At 51.9% G+C, this 17,425-nt stretch overlaps 2 protein-coding genes across 2 annotated transcripts; both read right to left on the bottom strand.

Annotated features, from left to right (window-relative positions):
• Positions 1-1,120: 1,120 nt before the first annotated feature.
• On the bottom strand, positions 1,121-2,083 carry LOC102443919 (olfactory receptor 52B2-like). The gene has a single exon (XM_006129878.2). The coding sequence runs from the start codon at positions 2,081-2,083 to the stop codon at positions 1,121-1,123; it is 963 nt and encodes a 320-aa protein (XP_006129940.2).
• A 7,450-nt stretch (positions 2,084-9,533) lies between these two features.
• LOC102443683 (olfactory receptor 52B2-like) lies at positions 9,534-11,671 on the bottom strand. Its single transcript, XM_075934119.1, has 3 exons — positions 10,746-11,671; positions 10,474-10,581; positions 9,534-9,567 (listed from the first exon to the last, which is right to left on the bottom strand). Exons 1-3 carry the CDS (start codon positions 11,669-11,671, stop codon positions 9,534-9,536), a joined length of 1,068 nt encoding a protein of 355 aa, XP_075790234.1.
• Between the last annotated feature and the right edge of the window lie 5,754 nt (positions 11,672-17,425).

Genomic DNA, 17,425 nt, shown 5'->3' with positions numbered 1-17,425 from the left:
TGCAAGGGGCCAGTGTAGACAGCTCGCAGATTATTCCGGAAAAGCGTCTGCTTTTCCGGAATAAGTGGCCCAGTGTAGACACAGCCGCCCTGAGGGAACTGAGCAGGAAAGGAACTCCCCCAAAGGACACGGGGAGTCTGGGTATGTCTACACTACCCCGCTAGTTCGAACCCTGTGACAAAAGCTGAACCCGGATCCCTCTCTCCCACACTGCAGTCAAGTGCACCTCCCATTGGCTCAATACCTGGCCACTTTTGTTGCTGCTTTTTGTTGTCTTTTTGGTTTCAGCTCCAATGCAGCGTCTCAGAGAGGAGGTGTGCACACCGTGCTCTCTCTCGTGGAGATTTTTGTCTCTCCTTTTTCTTCCTTTATTTCCCCCTCCCGCCCTTCAACTTAGAACAAGAATCCTTTGGTCTGGCTGACTTGTGTGGAAATGCAAATTGTGGGTGAAGCTATTTCAGCCTTAGGATGTAAGTGAGAGAGGGTGGCTGAGGAAACACCTGTTACTGCACCATTTGCTGTTCAGGCTAACACAGTGGGGCTATGTCTAGACTGCAGGCTTCTTTCGAAAGAGGCTCTTTCGAAAGATCGCGTCTAGACTGCAGGCGGATCTTTCGAAAGAGAAATCCGCTTTTTCGAAAGAGAGCACCCAGCGAGTCTGGATGCTCTCTTTCGAAGACGGCCTATTTACATTGAAGAACGCCTTCTTTCGAAAGAGGAACTTTTGAAAGAAGGCGTTCTTCCTCGTAAATTGAGGTTTACTGCCATTGTAAGAAAAGCCGCGTTCTTTCGAAATAATTTCGAAAGAACGCGGCTTGAGTCTGGACGCAGGGGAAGTTTTTTCGGGAAAAGGCCTGGGAGTCCACACTGAGTAGATATAATACTAGATATAGTAGATATTGGTATATATGGTTGTGACTGTTTTCTTCCATTATTTGATCTGGGGAAGTGGGTCTGGCCCACGAAAGCTCATCATCTAATAAACCATCTTGTTAGTCTTTAAAGTGCTACATTGTCCTGCATTTTGCTTCAGCTACCCCAGACTAACACGGCTACATCTCTATCACTAGATATAATACAGTTCAAATGAAAACTTGGCTTTAATGTTCTGTTGCTTCCTTTAGCTCTGCAGGAAGCTTTTGCTGCACCACGGATTAAACACCTTGATTAAACATTTCAGGATCTTGTTTGTGGTCACCCCATAAATGACAGGGTTTAGCATGGGGGGAACGAGCACATGGCTGTTGGCCAGAAGATTGAGAATAGAACCGGGGACAATGTGCCCAAATTCGTGTGCGAAATAGGAGAACAAAGATGAGATGTAGAATATCAGGATGACACAGACGTGGGAGCTACAGGTGTGCAGAGCCTTGAGCCGGGCATCCTTAACGGGCAGTCGGAAGACGGCCTGGAGGATCAGCATGTAAGACACAGAAATGAGCACAGCATCCAAGCCAATTGCTAAAATAGCCACAGCTACACCATACCAGAAATTGACTGTGACATCGTCACAGGCCAGCCGGGCGATGGCCCATTCCTGGCAGTAGGTGTGAGGCAGGAGGTTGGTTGTGCAAAATTTCAGCCGTTTCAGGAGAAAAACGTAAGGAAAAAAGACGCCGACACTCCTTGTGAGAACCGCCAGCCCGATCTTCCCGATCACAGGCTTGGTGAGCAGGGTGGTGTATCTCAGGGGGTTGCAGATGGCAACGTACCGATCAAACGCCATGGCCAGCAGGATGCCTGACTCGGCGGTAAGACTGACATGCATGAAGAACATCTGGGTGAGGCAGGCAGCAAAAGAAATTTCCCCTGCCCTGAACCAGAACACGGCCAGCATCTTGGGCACTGTACTCGTTGACAACAGCAGATCAACAGTGGACAGCATGGAGAGGAAAAGGTACATGGGCTCATGGAGGCTTCGTTCTGTTGCTATGATGAAGAGGAGCAGAGAGTTCCCCAGAAGCGCCGCAACGTACATCAGACAGAAGGGGATGGCAGTCCAGACTTGAGACTCCTCCGTACCGGGGATGCCAGTCAGGATGAAGGTGGCAGGGCCCAAAACGCTGTGATTGTCGGCTGGCATCACGCACCATCCCTTGGAGCTTCTATTCGGGTTCTAGAAACTAACAACAGAAGAGAAAATCAGTGAGACCTGGAGGGGCAGCCGGGACTGGACTGTGTTTGGGGACAGAATCAGAGACACCAGCAAATATTCATTGTGTGACAGCAGCCTGTCGGGTGGGACCATGGACCAGACACACTCTCCTGCTACAGAACATCCCCACCCCACCGGGAGGAGATGGGGGGGTCTGGCCCTGGGGTAAGCAGGGGGCTCTCCTGGTGTTGGTGTCACAGCAGAATCTCCAGCTGCTCCTTGCACCCAGAGCAGCCGCACGCCACCTGCCCACAGGCAGCCACTCTGACATGCTGCACTGGGTGCAAGAGCCTGGACAGTCCCCCCTCTGCGACTGGGCTCTTGTGCATCCTCTTTTGTCTGTCTTAGCACAGAAGTTGAATTGTGCAGATTAGTCCACACAATACAGTGATTTTGTTTTCCATGTCTCTTGTTCCCTCTAGCCCAACTGAATGCAGACATTAGCTCGGTTGTTAGCAATGGAATTCGTACCAAATCTTTTATAAAAACCAACTCTACATTTGCAAGCATTGCACAGACATTCATCTTCATTATTGTGTCCTTCTCCGTTGTACGAAGTGAGATGATTTACTGCTTAATGCTCGCCGTTGTCTGTGAGCAGGTGCATTGCTGTCTCCTGATGAGCACTCTGCTTTAGCAAGCATGACTAGCGTAGTTTTTACCGGGCTTTTCAGAGCTATTTTCTCATGACTCCAACATTTTAACTCTTTTAGAAGCATCAGGTTTCACTACCACAACTTCCTTTATACATCGCATAAAACAAAAGTGCAGAATAATGAAACCCAACTGCATTTACAAGGTGTATTGGAGAAAAAAAGGAAGGGTGTCGAGGGAGTGGTGGAGAGAGCCAGAATGAGGAGAAGTGGATGAAATACGGACCCAGGAGAGATGAACTCTAGACTGTTATCTTATGGCACAGGCTGTGCCAGGGAGTCCAGCCAACTGAGAAAGACCAGGCGGGAAATCTGAACCAGTCTGTGGAAATATTTGAGGAAGGAGTCTCAGCAGGGTCACCTTGTTAGTCCGTCTCTGCAAAACCAGTGAGAGGTCCTGTGGCACCTTAACGAATAACCGATTCATTTGGGCATCAGCATTGGTGGTTAAAAGCCACCTTGTAAGATGCTCTGGAGTGGAAATGGCAGAAGCTGGGAGATACAGATGTGCTACGGGTCCAGCACCCTTGGCAATAGGGTCAGTACTGAAACAGAATGTCCTGAACCAGGGGAGGTCTAGCACAGGCATGTCAGACTGGCGTTTGGAGGGCCTCATGCGGCCCGATCGAAATTTTTTGCAGCCCGCCAGAACGCTTTTATAAAAGAATGAAGTATTGAATGAAGACACGCCCATGGCGAAGGGTTGCAGGGCGCAGAGCGCTCACACACACATCGCTGCGGGGCGGGAGCAGAGCGTTTCGCTACCCGCACGTTCCCCACCGAGCCCAGGGACAGGCCGACCCACCGAGAGACACGGGCAGGGCGGGAGTGATGGGCAGAGATGTCCAACAGGCACCAGGCCCCGGACCGCTCCCAGCTCCCTCCGAGGGTCAGCGTGTAGCTAGGTCTCTGCCTCATGGACAGTAGCCCTGGTCAGGCGCCGTCGTACCCTGACAGACCCTGCGCTCCCTGGGCGGTTTGCTCCAGGTCTCCTGGGCCGGCTGGGGGTGCAGAGCGGGGGCAGCGCAGAGAGAGCCCCACCCCGGCCACCGAACATCACTCAGCATCTCGCCCCATGCGCCACTGACCTACCCCAGCCAGAGAGCTACCCCTTTGGGCACGGAGCATCTGCAGTTACTCACCTCAGCCATACGGCTGCACCAACCCTACCAGCCCAGCTCTGCCCGTCGCCTGCCACAGAGAATTGCAGCGGCAGGAGGGGAGCATTGGTCACAATCAGCCCCTGCTCCCAGCCCCACAGCCAGCACCCCCCTGACTGCTGTGGGTGAGGGGCAGTGTCACCCACACCCGCGGCCTGACACTGCCCCTCCGCTCCGGGCCAGGGGCGTTTGCTCAGGGCCAGGGGCTGCCGTGCTGCCCTGCAGTGCGAGGGAGGCAGCCCTGTTCCAGCCAACCCCCCTTCCCACATTTCCTAGGGGCCAGGGGTTTCCAGCCGCCCCGGGGCAGATCCCTGCCCTGCCCAGGACTCACCAGGCTCCTGCCCCGGCCGGGATGAGCGATCGCTGCCTGGGCACAGGGCGCTGCAGGGATGGGGAAGCCGCACTGCGCAGGGCTGAGGGACAGGGGTGTTTATACAGCAGCCCTGGGAATCCCAGCGGGGGCTCGGAGCCAGCAGGGAGCCCCCAGGACCTGGCCTCTGAGACTGACTCAGGTGGAAAACAACAGCCAAGAATTAACCCTTTCCCCTCCATGGCTGTGTCTGAGCCTGTCTCCTTTTGTAGGTTACTTAGAAAGGCCCTTGTGATACTGAAACACCTGACAAAATGTGTCCTGTCCTTAGCAAAAAAACTCGCAGCTGAGAACTGAGAAACTCTCTACACCTCACACAAGTCTAATGGACTGTTTACCCATCCAATATCGAATGTACATTGTGTGCAAACAGAATCAGAGAGTCCTAGAACTGGCAGGGACCTCAAGAGGTCATTGAGTCCACTTCCCTGCCGTCACGGCAGGACCAAGCACTTAGACCATCCCTGACAGGTGTCTGTCCAAACTGCTCTAAATATCTCCAGAGATGGGGATTCCACAGCTTCCCGGGGCAATTTATTCCAATGTTTCACCACCCTGACAGTTGAGAACCACTGCCCTAGGGCATGGGCAGCCAGTATTGTGGGCCAAGGAAGTCACAGCCTGATATTACACCATTGTAATGTAATTTATATGGATAGAGGATTTAATTCCCCGCTTCTCTGCTAATGGTGGCTGCTCCTTCCTTCTGTCTGCAGAGGAAGGCCTTTGGCTTTAGGCCCTACGCTATGGCTACAGAAAAAGGCCGTATCCTCACACTTAGGCCGTGTCCAGACTCAGGGGGTTTTTCGGGAAAAGTAGCCTTTTCCCGAAAAAACTTCCCCTGCGTCCAGACTCAAGCCGCGTTCTTTCGAAATTATTTCGAAAGAACGCGGCTTTTCTTTCGATGGCAGTAAACCCCGTTTCACGAGGAAGAACGCCTTCCTTCGAAAGTTCCTCTTTCAAAAGAAGGCGTTCTTCAATGTAAAGAGGCCGTCTTCGAAAGAGAGCATCCAGACTCGCTGGGTGCTCTCTTTCGAAAAAGCGGATTTCTCTTTCGAAAGATCCGCCTGCTGTCTAGACGCAATCTTTCGAAAGATGCTCTTTCGAAAGATGCTTTTGAAAGAGCCTCTTTCGAAAGAAGCCTGCAGTCTAGACATAGCCCTACAGTTCTGTTCAGTATCTTGAAAAACTTCCTACCTGTCACAGTGGTTAAACTCTGGAATAATTTCCTAGGGGGTTGTGGAATCTCCATCACTGGAGATATGTAAGAGCGGGTTGGACAGACACCTGTCAGGGATGGTCAGATGGTGCTTGGTCCTGCCGTGAGGGCAAGGACTGGAGTTGATGACCTCTCGAGGCCCCTTCTAGTTCTAGTGTTCTATGATATTCATCGATGATTTAGACAATGGCGTAGACTGCTCACTTGTAAAGTTTGTGGAACGTATCAAGCTGACGGGGGTTGGCAGTGCTTGGGAGGACAGGGTCATAATTGAAAATGATCTGGATAAATTGGAGAAATGGTCTGAAGTAAATAGGATGAAATTCAACAAGCCACTACTCAGGGAGGAACACTCAGTCGCACACGTACAACATGGGAAATGGCTGCCCAGGGAGGAGAACAGCAGAAAGGGATCTGGGGTCACAGTTTACAAAAGCAGGGGGCAGAGGACTGGGCTTGGTAACCTCTCGAGGTCCCTTCCAGTTCTCATGTTCTATGATTCTATGAAAAACGAAATACAGAACAGTCTCGTTTATCCGACATTCCGTTTTATCCAACATTCCGTTTTATCCGACAGGACAGGGACACTTCACACCACAATGGCCTTGCTTTCCTCTTTCCTTTTCCCTTTTTTAGGGCTGAGTGGGAGCTCTGGTTGTCCAATCTGCAGCACCCTCATGTGGCTGAAGAATTCGCCATGGGCAAAGTCATTTTTTTCCTGTTCCCGGGAAAGCTTTGAGCGCCTTGCCCTGACTCACGGCTCAGGCAATCCCCACACAACTTTGGAAAATCATCGCTGGGGGATGTGGAGTGGCGCAGGGCGAGGGCTGATGGGGAGAAATACAAGGGCTGGTCAAGATGATAGATTCAGGAGGTTTAGAACTGGACCCTGCAAGGTATTACAAAGGGCAAAATTATAAAATTAAAAGAATTATCCGTATTATCTGACATTTCTGCTATCCGACCATCCTCCGGTCCCATTTAGGTCGGATAATCAATACTCTACTGTGTGAGTCAACTGTGTGACACAATTGCAAGAAGAACAGACATCTTTCTGGTGTGTATGAGCAGGAGCGTTGTAAGTAAGACACGAGAAGACAGAGGGACGCAAATCAAGCACGTCAAAATTGCTAATGAAGCAGGGATTTAAATATCCCACGCTTCATTAGCATAAACATGGCTGCCTCTTTTTTCCAAAACGGGGCTTTTTTGAAAAAAAACAAAAAACAAAAAAACCAGCATTCTAGACGCGGCTCTGTCAAAAATAAACTCTTTTTTGACAGATCCTGTATTCCTCAAAAAATGAGTTTTACAGGATCTGTCGAAAAAGGGTTTATTTTCAACAGCTCCGCATCTAGACTTCCATTTTTTTTTCCAAAAAGCTCCGTTTTGAAAAAAAGTGATGATCATGTTTATGCTAATGAAGGGCAGGATATTTAAATCTTTGCTTCGTTAGCAATTTCGACATGCCTAATCTACATCTCTCTGTCAATAGAGAGGTGTAGTCCAGACACAGCCACCTAGAGTACTGTGCTCAGTCCTGGGCGCCACATTCCAGGAAAGATGTGGAAAAACTGGAAAAAGTGCAGAGAAGAGCAACACAAATAGGACCTATCTGGGAAGACTGAAAAAAAAAAAGGTTTGTTTAGATTAGAAAAGGGAGACTGAGAAGGGACATGATGACAGATGTCTGGTACTAGAAGAAAAGGGAGAAAAATTCTTACCAATCTCTGGTGACTGACCAAGCAGCAAGGGAAGTTTAGGTTGGACATTAGGAAACACTTCCTGCCTCTCAGGGTGGTTAACAACGAGAATCAATTGCCTAGAGAGGCTGTGGAATCCCGGTCATTCTGCAGGGCAGGTCGGACAAACACCTGTCAGGAATGGACTCGGTAGCACTGAGTCCTGCTGTGAATGCAGAGCACTGGATTAGGTGACCTGTTGAGGCCTGTACTTCTGCCCATTTTACAGATGAGAAAACTGAGGCACAGGGCGGTGACTTGATTTTCCCAGGGTTATCCAGCAGGGCAATATCAGAGTTTGGAGATAGGACTCAGACCCCCCCAAATCCTAGTCCCCATTCACAGCATGTGCATTTCATCCAGGGTCTGCATCTCCTGGCCATGGGGACCTTTTACTCCAGGGTCACAGGGCGGGTCTGGGGGACAGGAAGGATCAGTTTTCTCCTGTCCGTCAGTGACCTACAGCTGGAGCAGCGGGAAGCTAAGCCAAAGCTGCTGAGTAATAGGGTGTGTTAATATCACTCTGCCTCTCTTCCCCAAGACCGAGAGACCCTGAGCCCAACCAGGCTCTACAGATGCCCTGACACCGTGGGCAGCCGCTGGGTGTGACGCCCTGTCCCAGAGCCATCAGCCACCCCCCTCACTCTGCCCGAAGACATTTCCTCGTCGGCCAAGGGACCTTCCCAGTCTGATGTGGTGAAGGTCTGAAGGGACAATTGCCTGGCCCACCTGCAGCTGCTAGAGACAGGAATCCCCAATGAGCTGGGGAGGCAAACGCAGCACGTTGTGGTTACACGTCTACTGTGAGGAGTAACCAGGCCCCACAGGCGACTAGAGATCTCTGATGGGGTGAACCAGCGTGTGGACACGGGGGACCCACTGGCTGTGGGGTCCTTGGACTTCCCGGAATCCTCTGACAAGTCCCTCACCAAAGGCGCTTAGCAAAGGAAGTTGTCCTGGGAGAAGAGGGCGGGTCCTCTCCTGGGTCACTTACTGGTGAATGAACAGGAAACAAAGGGCAGGAAGAAATGGTCAGTTTTCACAACGGGGTGAGGTAACAGCAGGGTCCCCCCATGGGTCTGTCCTGGGCTCTCTGCTGTTCCACATGTTCACTAATGAACAGGGAATGCCGGTGGACAGTGAAGTAGCAACATTTGCAGAAGGTAAAAAATATCTTTCAAGACAGGTATATGCGATGCTCAATGGGACCAGTGACAAAGGACCCCCCCCAAACCGAGTGACTGGGAAACACAAGGGCAGATGAAATTCAGTATTGATAACAAATAATCCCAAATGCACCTATAACCACAGAATCCCAGAGCAGGAAGAGGCCTCAGGAGTCACCAAGTCCAGCCCCCTGCCCAACCCCGACTCCATCATCCCAGCAAGGGCTTGGTCAAGCCGGGACTTAAACACCTCTAGGGATGGAGATTCCACCCCTCCCCAGGGAACCCAGCCCTGCGCTTCCCCACCCTCCTAGGGAAAGAGTTTTTCCTAATCTCCAACCTAGACCTGCCCCGCTGCAACTTGAGCCCATCGCTCCTCGTTCTGCATCTGCCACGCCGGAGAACAGCCTCTCTCCAGCGTCTTTGGAAACCACTGTCAGGAATCTGAAAGTTGCTATCCATATATAGAGAGATGATCTAAAGTACCTGGTACCACTGGGATGGATTTCCCCCGCCCCTCAGGGTGCCACCTGGAAGAGGGGTATTGCTGAGCTCACCTGACCCTGGGTTCCCTGTTCCACTGATCTGCTGTGACCAGCCGCCAAGCCCTCCCTAGGCCCCAGCCCCGCCCCCTGCTCACAGGCAGGGACACCCCCAGCTGCTTCTGCTCACAGGCTCACTGCCCAGCCCTTCCACGGGAAGGCCACAGATCTGGCCCCCTCCGCTTCTCAGGCACAGGCCCCCTCAGGAGGGTAAACCCCAGATTGTACCCCCTGGCACAAAGCAGGGTCCTGTACAGTCTAAGATCCCGCAGCTTGGAATAACCTACACAATGTGAGCTACGCAAATTGCGTCACTTATTTCAAGTCAATTTCAAAATAGCTGATTTCAAAATGTGGCGCTGTCTCTAATAACACGATGTTCTGAAATGTCCCTAGGTCCTGGTGGAAAGAGGTTTACAAGGATGTCGGAATAGCGAGCCCGTTAGATTTCGAAAGAACGGGCACATTCCAAAGACGCAGAATAGCTATTTCCTATCCCAAAACTGTGTGCAGTGCAGACGTAGCCTTACTGCATGAAGGGTGGTTGTTGTTGTTGTTCACTGTAATATAAAAGGAAATGTACACGTTTTATTTAAATGACTGTGTTTTCCAAAAATGCAGGTTTATTTTTATGAAGTTAATTTTGGCTTTGGCTTTCTTAACAAAAGGGATAGTTAACACTTCCCATTTCCACTTTTGGTATTTTTTTTCTGAAATGGGAATTCCCTCAAGTGTGTTTTTTCAACCCCGTGTTTTAACAAGAAAAGTCTATAGGTAATTTGGTTTCCAACAACGTTTTCGTCTCGTTTTCTGCATGCTGGATTTGGTGGTCCTAGCTCTTAGGGTTTAGGAGGAGTTTTCAAACCCTAGTCTTTTTTGTCAGAGGCTGGGAATGGCTGACAGGAGAGGGATCATCCCTGTTTCTGTTCCCTCCTTCTGGGGCATCTGGCATTGGCCACTGTCGGCAGACGGGATACTTGGCTAGATGGACTTTTGCTCTGACCCAGTCTGGCTGCTCGTATGTTCTTATTAATTTGACTGTGCCATAACGGAGCCCTACTCCCAATTTCTCTGTATTATCTCTTTTCTGGAAGGTTAATTGAGAAGCGATCCTATTGCAGGGAATTCCTGTTCTAGGGCAATCCTATTCCAGGTTCATCCTATTTTTCTGGCTCAGCTTGGTCCAGCCTCTGTCAACATTTACTCAGTTATGTCAGTTTCGAGGACTTGTACATGCTTTGGAGCAAAGGGAGCTGGACTTGATGACCTTCTGAGGTCTCTTCCAGCTTTATGGTTCTATGATTCTATGGTGCTTCTGTCTCTTTTCTGTTTGGTTTTATGAGAACCAGTCTCATTCCAGGCACATCCCGTTTTCCTGGTACAACTGAACCCACACAGTGCTCTCTCCCTGGGCAATTTTGCTTTTCTTCATTTGTTTGTTCCCTTCAGCTTACAGAAAGACTCACTTGGTCAGGCTGCCTTTGGCAGAGCGGGCAGTGTGATTACAGCCTTGCCAGTCCCAGGAGCTAAGAGACACAGAATGGATGAAGAAATAGCTTCGATTGCAGCAAAATCTGTTGGTGACGGAGGCAAACTTTCAAGCTAACACAGGTGAAGTCTAGTGTAACCACACCCCTGTTGTGCCAATGAAAACCTGGCTTTAATCTCCATCTCCCAAGGCATTTCCTGCTGTCTCCTTTAGTGGTACAGGGAGCTTAACCTGTAGCATCAACAACACAAATTGATCACCCGTTTCAGGATCTCTTTTGTTGTCACCCCATAAATGATGGGGTTTAACATGGGGGGAAGGAGAACATGGCTGTTGGCCAGGAGGTTGAGAATATAACCTGGGACAATGTGTCCAAACTGGTTTGTGAAATAAGAGAAAAAAGACGACATGTAGAATATCAGGATGACACAGACGTGGGAGCCGCAGGTGCGCAGAGCCTTGAGCCGGGGGCCCTTAGATGGGAGCTTGAAGACGGCCCTGAGGATCAGCACGTAAGACACAGCAATGAGCACAGCGTCCAAGCCAAATGCAAAAATCCCCACCGCTCTGCTGTACCACATGTTGACTGTGATGTCGTCACTGGCCAGCCGGGCCATGGCCAATTCCTGACAATAGGTGTGAGGCAGGAGGTTGGTTCTGCTGAACCTCAGCCACTTCACGAGAAAGATGTGAGGGACAAAGACGCTGACGCTCCTTGTGAGAACCGCCAGCCCGATCTTCCCGATCACAGGCTTGGAGAGCAGGGTGGTGTATCTCAGGGGGTTGCAGATGGCAACGTACCGATCAAACGCCATGGCCACCAGGATGCCTGACTCGGCGGTAAGACTGACATGGATGAAGAATGCCTGAGTGAGGCAGGCAGCAAAAGAAATTTCCCCTGCCCTGGACCAGAACAAGGCCAGCATCTTGGGCACTGTGGTGGTGGATAACAGCAGATCAGCAGCAGCCAGCATGGAGAGGAAAAGGTACATGGGCTCATGGAGGCTTCGTTCTGTCGCTATGATGAACAGGAGGAGAGAGTTCCCCAGAAGCGCCGCAACGTACATCAGACAGAAGGGGATGGCGAGCCAGACCTGAGACTCTTCAGTACCAGGGATGCCAGTCAGGATGAAGGTGACGGGGGTAAAAACGCTGTGATTGTCGGCTGGCATCATGCACCATCCCTTGGAGCTTCTATTCCGTTTCCAGGAACTAACAGCAGAAGAGAAAATCAGTGAGAACGGGAGGGGCAGCCGGGACTGGACTGTGTTTGGGGACAGAACCAGAGACCCCAGCAAACCTCCCTGGTGTGAGCAGCCTGTCGGGTGGGACCCTGGACCAGACTCACTCTCCTGCTACAGAACATCCCACCCCACCGGGAGGAGATGGGGAGGGGGGCTCTGGCCCTGGGGTAAGCAGGGGGCTCTCCTGGTGTTGGTGTCACAGCAGAGTCTCCAGCTGCTCCTTGCACCAAAGCAGCCGCACGCCACCTGCCCACAGGCAGCCACTCTGACATGCTGCACTGAGTGCAAGAGAAAACCTCCTCTCCGTCTTCCCCGCACCCTGCCCCAGCTCTGGGCTCTTGTATCATCCTCTGCCCTCCGGGAGCTCCTGCCTGTGCTGGGTTTGGTTGCTATCAGAGCAGGATGCTGGTGCCCAGGTTAAAGAAGTTTGCAGGCAGTGAAGTGCCTCCCTCCACATCGCTCTGCACCCCTCACAGCCCCCACCCCCTTTTAGCTTCTTCCGTTCGTTAGCCCAGGCCTCAAGCGGCGACTCCGGGAGTGAGTCGGGGCAGCCCCAGGACTGGCTCCTCGTGCCCTGGCCCCCGTGTCACACTCACGGCTGCGGAGTCACACCCAGGTGTTACAGGTGTGAGAGCAAAGCCCTTTGACTGGCAGCCCCCTGCTGGCTCCCACAGGTGCTGAGGCCTTGGCCCGCCCAACCCTCCCTCCTGCACCCAATAAACTCCCTCGCAAGCTGCTCCCACTGGCTGTATGAAAGGACTGGGTGTGCTGGTGACATTCCTAGTGTGTCTGGGGCTGTATTCAGAGCATGTGTGTGTGTGGGACTCCCCTGCAAGGCCAAGCACAACTGGTGTTTAACTCCAGTCTGGCCCTGCTGTCTGGCCATTTTACTCTCTTGTAGCCGATCGAAACGCTCTCCTGGGAGGGCCACTGCAGTGATCACCTGCACCACCATGAGCAGGAGGCTGCGTGTGTTTGAAATCCTGGTGCAGACACTGCTGCAGGGTGCCCCACAGCGCTGGGTGTGTAGAAGTCAAACAGGGTATGTCTACACTACCCCGCTAGTTCGAACTAGCGGGGTAATGTATGCATACTGCACTTGCTAATGAAGCCCGGGATTTGAATTTCCCAGGCTTCATTAGCATAAGCGGGGAGCCGCCATTTTTAAATCCCCGCTGCTTCGAACCCTGTGCAGCGCGGCTACACGGGGCTCGAACTAGGTAGTTCGGACTAGGTTCCTATTCCGAACTACCGTTACTCCTTGTGAAACGAGGTGTACCGGTAGTTCGGAATAGGCACCCTAGTCCGAACTACCTAGTTCGAGCCCCGTTTAGCCGTGCTGCACGGGGTTCGAAGCAGCGGGGATTTAAAAATGGCGGCTCCCCGCTTATGCTAATGAAGCCCGGGAAATTCAAATCCCGGGCTTCATTAGCAAGTGCAGTATGCCTACATTACCCCGCTAGTTCGAACTAGCGGGGTAGTGTAGACATACCCTTAGTGTGTTTACAATGGAATAGGGACCATGTCTCTTAAACACAAGTTATACTTTTGCAATTCTTGTACAGACATTCATCTTCACTTGCGGTGCAGTATTAGTATTTTGTACTAAATGGGATTCGTTACTTCTGAAAGAGATGCTCAATATCTAATACAAGAAGGTGGATTGCTTTTCCCGGCTCGGAACTATTTTTAATACAGAGGGAGGTAAATAGAGCCAAAGCGCGGTGGGGTGGATGAAAAGCAACATAGGACAGTAGCAAGACCTGAGCCAAGAGAGATTAGCTCTATAAAATTATCTATATAGTACAAGCAGCACCAGGGAGTTTAGCAAACTGAGAAAAGCGATAAAGGAACCAAGAACCAGTCTGTAGAAATGTTTGAGACAGAAGGCAGCTGAGAACGCAGCGGGTGGTTCCATGGGTGAAAGCAGTTGGGATCCTGCACCCTGGCTTTTTACTTACATTTGATTTTTCACTGTGAAATTCTTTTTTATTCTCTCCCCTGCAACAGTCCCCAACTGCACTCTGGTGAATATTCCTCTGATCTACCAGTTCAGTGCAGTGCTGTTTGCTACTTCTTCCTTCTGTTCCCTTGCGTGTCCTGCTCTGACAGGCACCAATGTAGGTCCCAATTTACATGTAACCAGAACTTGCTGTTTCTACCGGGGTGGCGGTTGCACTGCAGTGGGCCTTTTTCAACTTTTCACTTTGCTTCTCCAGACACATGCTGGCTACCTGCAGCCTGCTGGTGAGCACAAATATTTATAACAGGGGAGGGAACATCTATTTTCTGTAGCTTCTGACAGCTGTTTCCAATGCTTGATTCTGTCCCTGTGCAATAGGGCTCTCTCCTTTCTTCTGCTTCTTTCAATTTTTTCTCTGTTTCTGTTCCTTGCCCTGCCATTTCTCTGGCATTTTATGTTAACCATTTAACAGCCAGGGATGTAGTTTGCAATACCCCATGTTACGAAGTTACATTCACTGTCCCAGCCTTACAAATTCCATGACATGTTTCTTCCTCACTATATATATTTTTAATTATATGTGTCTCTTCCGCTAGCAACCCAGCATGTCCATTTTTTATTAAATGCTGAGGGGTTTTTTTAGGGAATGGTTTATGGGGGTTCTCTAACATATAGTTTTCTTAAAAAACAACAAATAGTCTGGTAGCACTTTAAAGGCTAACGAAACATGTTGGCTACCGCTACATTGGCAAGATTTGGCGCAAATACTTTTAACGCAAGAGTTTTTGCATTCAAGTATTTGCACAAGAGAGCGTCTACACTGGCATGTGCTTTTCCGCAAGAGATGTGCTTTTGCGCAAAAGCATCTGTGCCAGTGTAGATGGTTTCATGAGCAGGAAAGCTCCAATGGCCATTTTAGCCTTCGGGCTTTCTGGCGCAAGAAATTCATGTTGCCTGTCTACACTGGCCTCTTGCGCAAGAACAGTTCCTCCAGAGGGCTTATTCCTGAGCGGGAGCATCATAGTCCTTGCGCAAGAAGCCCTGATTTCACACATTAGAACGTCAGTGTTGTTGCACAAGAACTCCCCACCAGTGTAGAGAGGCAGCATGTTTTTGCGCAAAACCGGCCGCTTTTGCGCAAAATCATGCCAATGAAGACACAGCCATAGATGGTCTCATGAGCTTTCGTGGGCACAGCCCACTTCTTCAGATGACTGGAGTGTTGTATGTCCAGAACCAAAATGAATAGGGGAGAAGGAAGGGGGGGCAGGAAAAAATGGTAGGGAGGAACCAAAGGAGGCAGTAGGTGTATAAATATTAAAGGGAAAACTGAGCTGGTATGTAACAGGCAAAACTGTCTATAAGCACCTGCCATGTTAGACCATGAGTCCTACACACAGCGACATTCCTCAAGCAAAGTCCAGGGCTGAACACTCCCGGGCCCATCAGCAGGGCCGAGACATGGCAGGACGATACAATCTGCCCCTCAGCGCTACACGGGAAGGCCCAGCCCACGGCCCAGACGGGGTGTGGACGGCTGCAGGGCAAAGTGAGGTCACCACATCACAGTGTTTCGCCCACTGGCCCATCCACAGCTCGTGGGGGACACCTGCCCATGAAGGACAAGGTGCGAAGGCAGCCGGGAGAGGGCCTGGATCACGGGCGCTGGTGTCAGGGGCCTGGCAGGAGGCCTGGCCAAAGCAGGGTCCAAACAGGGCGAATACGAGGCAGAACCAGGCCATGCCCCAGAGGCCGGCTCTGCTCCCAGGCTGGGGCAGGAAAGGGGCGGCTGTTGCTGACACGCCCATGGCGAAGGGGCGCTGGGCGCAGAGTCTCACACACACACATCGCTGTGGGGCCGTACCAGAGCATCTCGCTACCCGCACATTCCCCAGAGATACAGGTGGGATGGGAGTGCGCAAGGTAGAGCCCTGGTCGGGCGCCGTCGTACCCTGACAGACCCTGAGCTTCCTGGGCTGGCTGGGGGTGCAGAGCGGGGGCAGCACAGGGAGAGCCCCACCCCCACCACCGAACATCACTCAGCATCTCGCCCCGCGCACCACTGACCTACCCTCCACCGTGCAGCTGCACCAAGGCAGCGTGTGCAGCCCAGCCCTGCCCGTCGCCTGCCACAGGGAACTGCAGCTGCAGGAGGGGAGCATCGGGCACAGGGCAGCCCTGGCTCTGAGGTGACTGGGACAGTCCCAGCTCTGTGCCTTGGCCCGGATAATTCCTGCACCCGCACTAGGCCCAGCCCTGAGCCCCAGTGACTGACGGGCCGTATCCCTGCGTGAAGCCCTGGGAGGGAGTGAGGGGATGACAGGGCCGGAGGGGATCCCAAAGGAGGTTCCCTCTGACCAGCCCCGTTAGCCGAGACTGGCCCAGCCCAGCGCCGCTGAGCCCCACAGCCAGCGCCCCCCTGACTCCTGTGGGCGAGGGTCAGCGTCACCCGCACCCGCGGCCTGACACTGCCCCTCCGCGCCGGGCCAGGGGCGTTTGCTCAGGGCCAGGGGCTGCCGTGCTGCCCTGCAGTGCGAGGGAGGCAGCCCCGTTCCAGCCAACCCCCCTTCCCACATTCCCTAGGGGCCAGGGGTTTCCAGCCGCCCCGGGGCAGATCCCTGCCCTGCCCAGGACTCACCAGGCTCCTGCCCCGGCCGGGATGAGCGGTCGCTGCCTGGACACAGGGAGCTGCAGGGCTGGGGAAGCCGCACTGCGCAGGGCGGAGGGACAGGGGTGTTTATACAGCAGCCCTGGGAATCCCAGCGGGGGCTCGGAGCCAGCAGGGAGCCCCCAGGACCTGGCCTCTGAGACTGACTCAGGTGGGAAACAGCAGCCGAGAATTAACCCTTTCCCCTCCCTGGCTGTGTCTGAGCTGGTCTCTGGTTGTACGTTATTCAGAAAGACGGATTTGTTCTCTCACACCCCCAGCCAAGAGTTTTCAGGTCTTTGCAAAGAACTTTCATTTCCCACCTGACAAGTGCACGGCCCCATCCCCAAGCTTTGGAGAATGTTTACCCCCAAAGAGCAGCATGGAAGGGGCGCTCAGATGGTTCCCAGGTCGCTGAGTTTCAGAACAGACGCAATCAAGTAATAGTTAGGACCTGGTTAGCCAGGCTCGTAGCACCAGACTCAGTCATCCAGCCTGGCTCCATCCCAGCGTAATCCATGGAACAGTCTCCATGAGAGTTGGAACCAGCTGGCCCCACTTAGAGGTCGCTGCAGGAGCCTGACAGCTGATGCCCTGCCCTGCCTGCTAGTTCAGACAACAGGCCGTGCTAGGGGCACACAGAGAGGGTTTGAAATATCAAAATCAAGAAAGGAAATACTTTCCCTCGGGTCACAGAATGAGCCTGTGGAACTCACTGCTGCAGGGTGTGTTGATGCTGTTTCATTGCATCCTGTATCCTTTATGAGAATAGGAATGAATAGGAATGTGCATAACTGGAATATGCTTGATTCATAATACATCTGGTATCAGATCATTAGTGAACTTACCATGTGCATGTTCCATTGGTGTGTGTGTACCAGTCCAGTGTTGGAGGTTAGAAATATGAAAGATGTACCTGTTTACTAATTTAGATGTGCTAAATGAAGGCCAGCAGCAGTACTCAGGGAACTTAATGGCATGGTGACCAAGACACTGATCTGTGAATACTCTTGTTTTTCCTGTAAACTTGGATTCTGTTTGGTCTTGCCAAGATATGGGGCCAGGTCATCTGATG

The sequence above is a fragment of the Pelodiscus sinensis genome, chromosome 1, assembly GCF_049634645.1.
Source record: "Pelodiscus sinensis isolate JC-2024 chromosome 1, ASM4963464v1, whole genome shotgun sequence".
In the NCBI taxonomy this organism is placed as follows: Eukaryota; Metazoa; Chordata; order Testudines; family Trionychidae; genus Pelodiscus; species Pelodiscus sinensis.
Note: the sequence above shows the minus strand (reverse complement) of the source record. Positions and strands in the feature narration are given on the sequence as shown.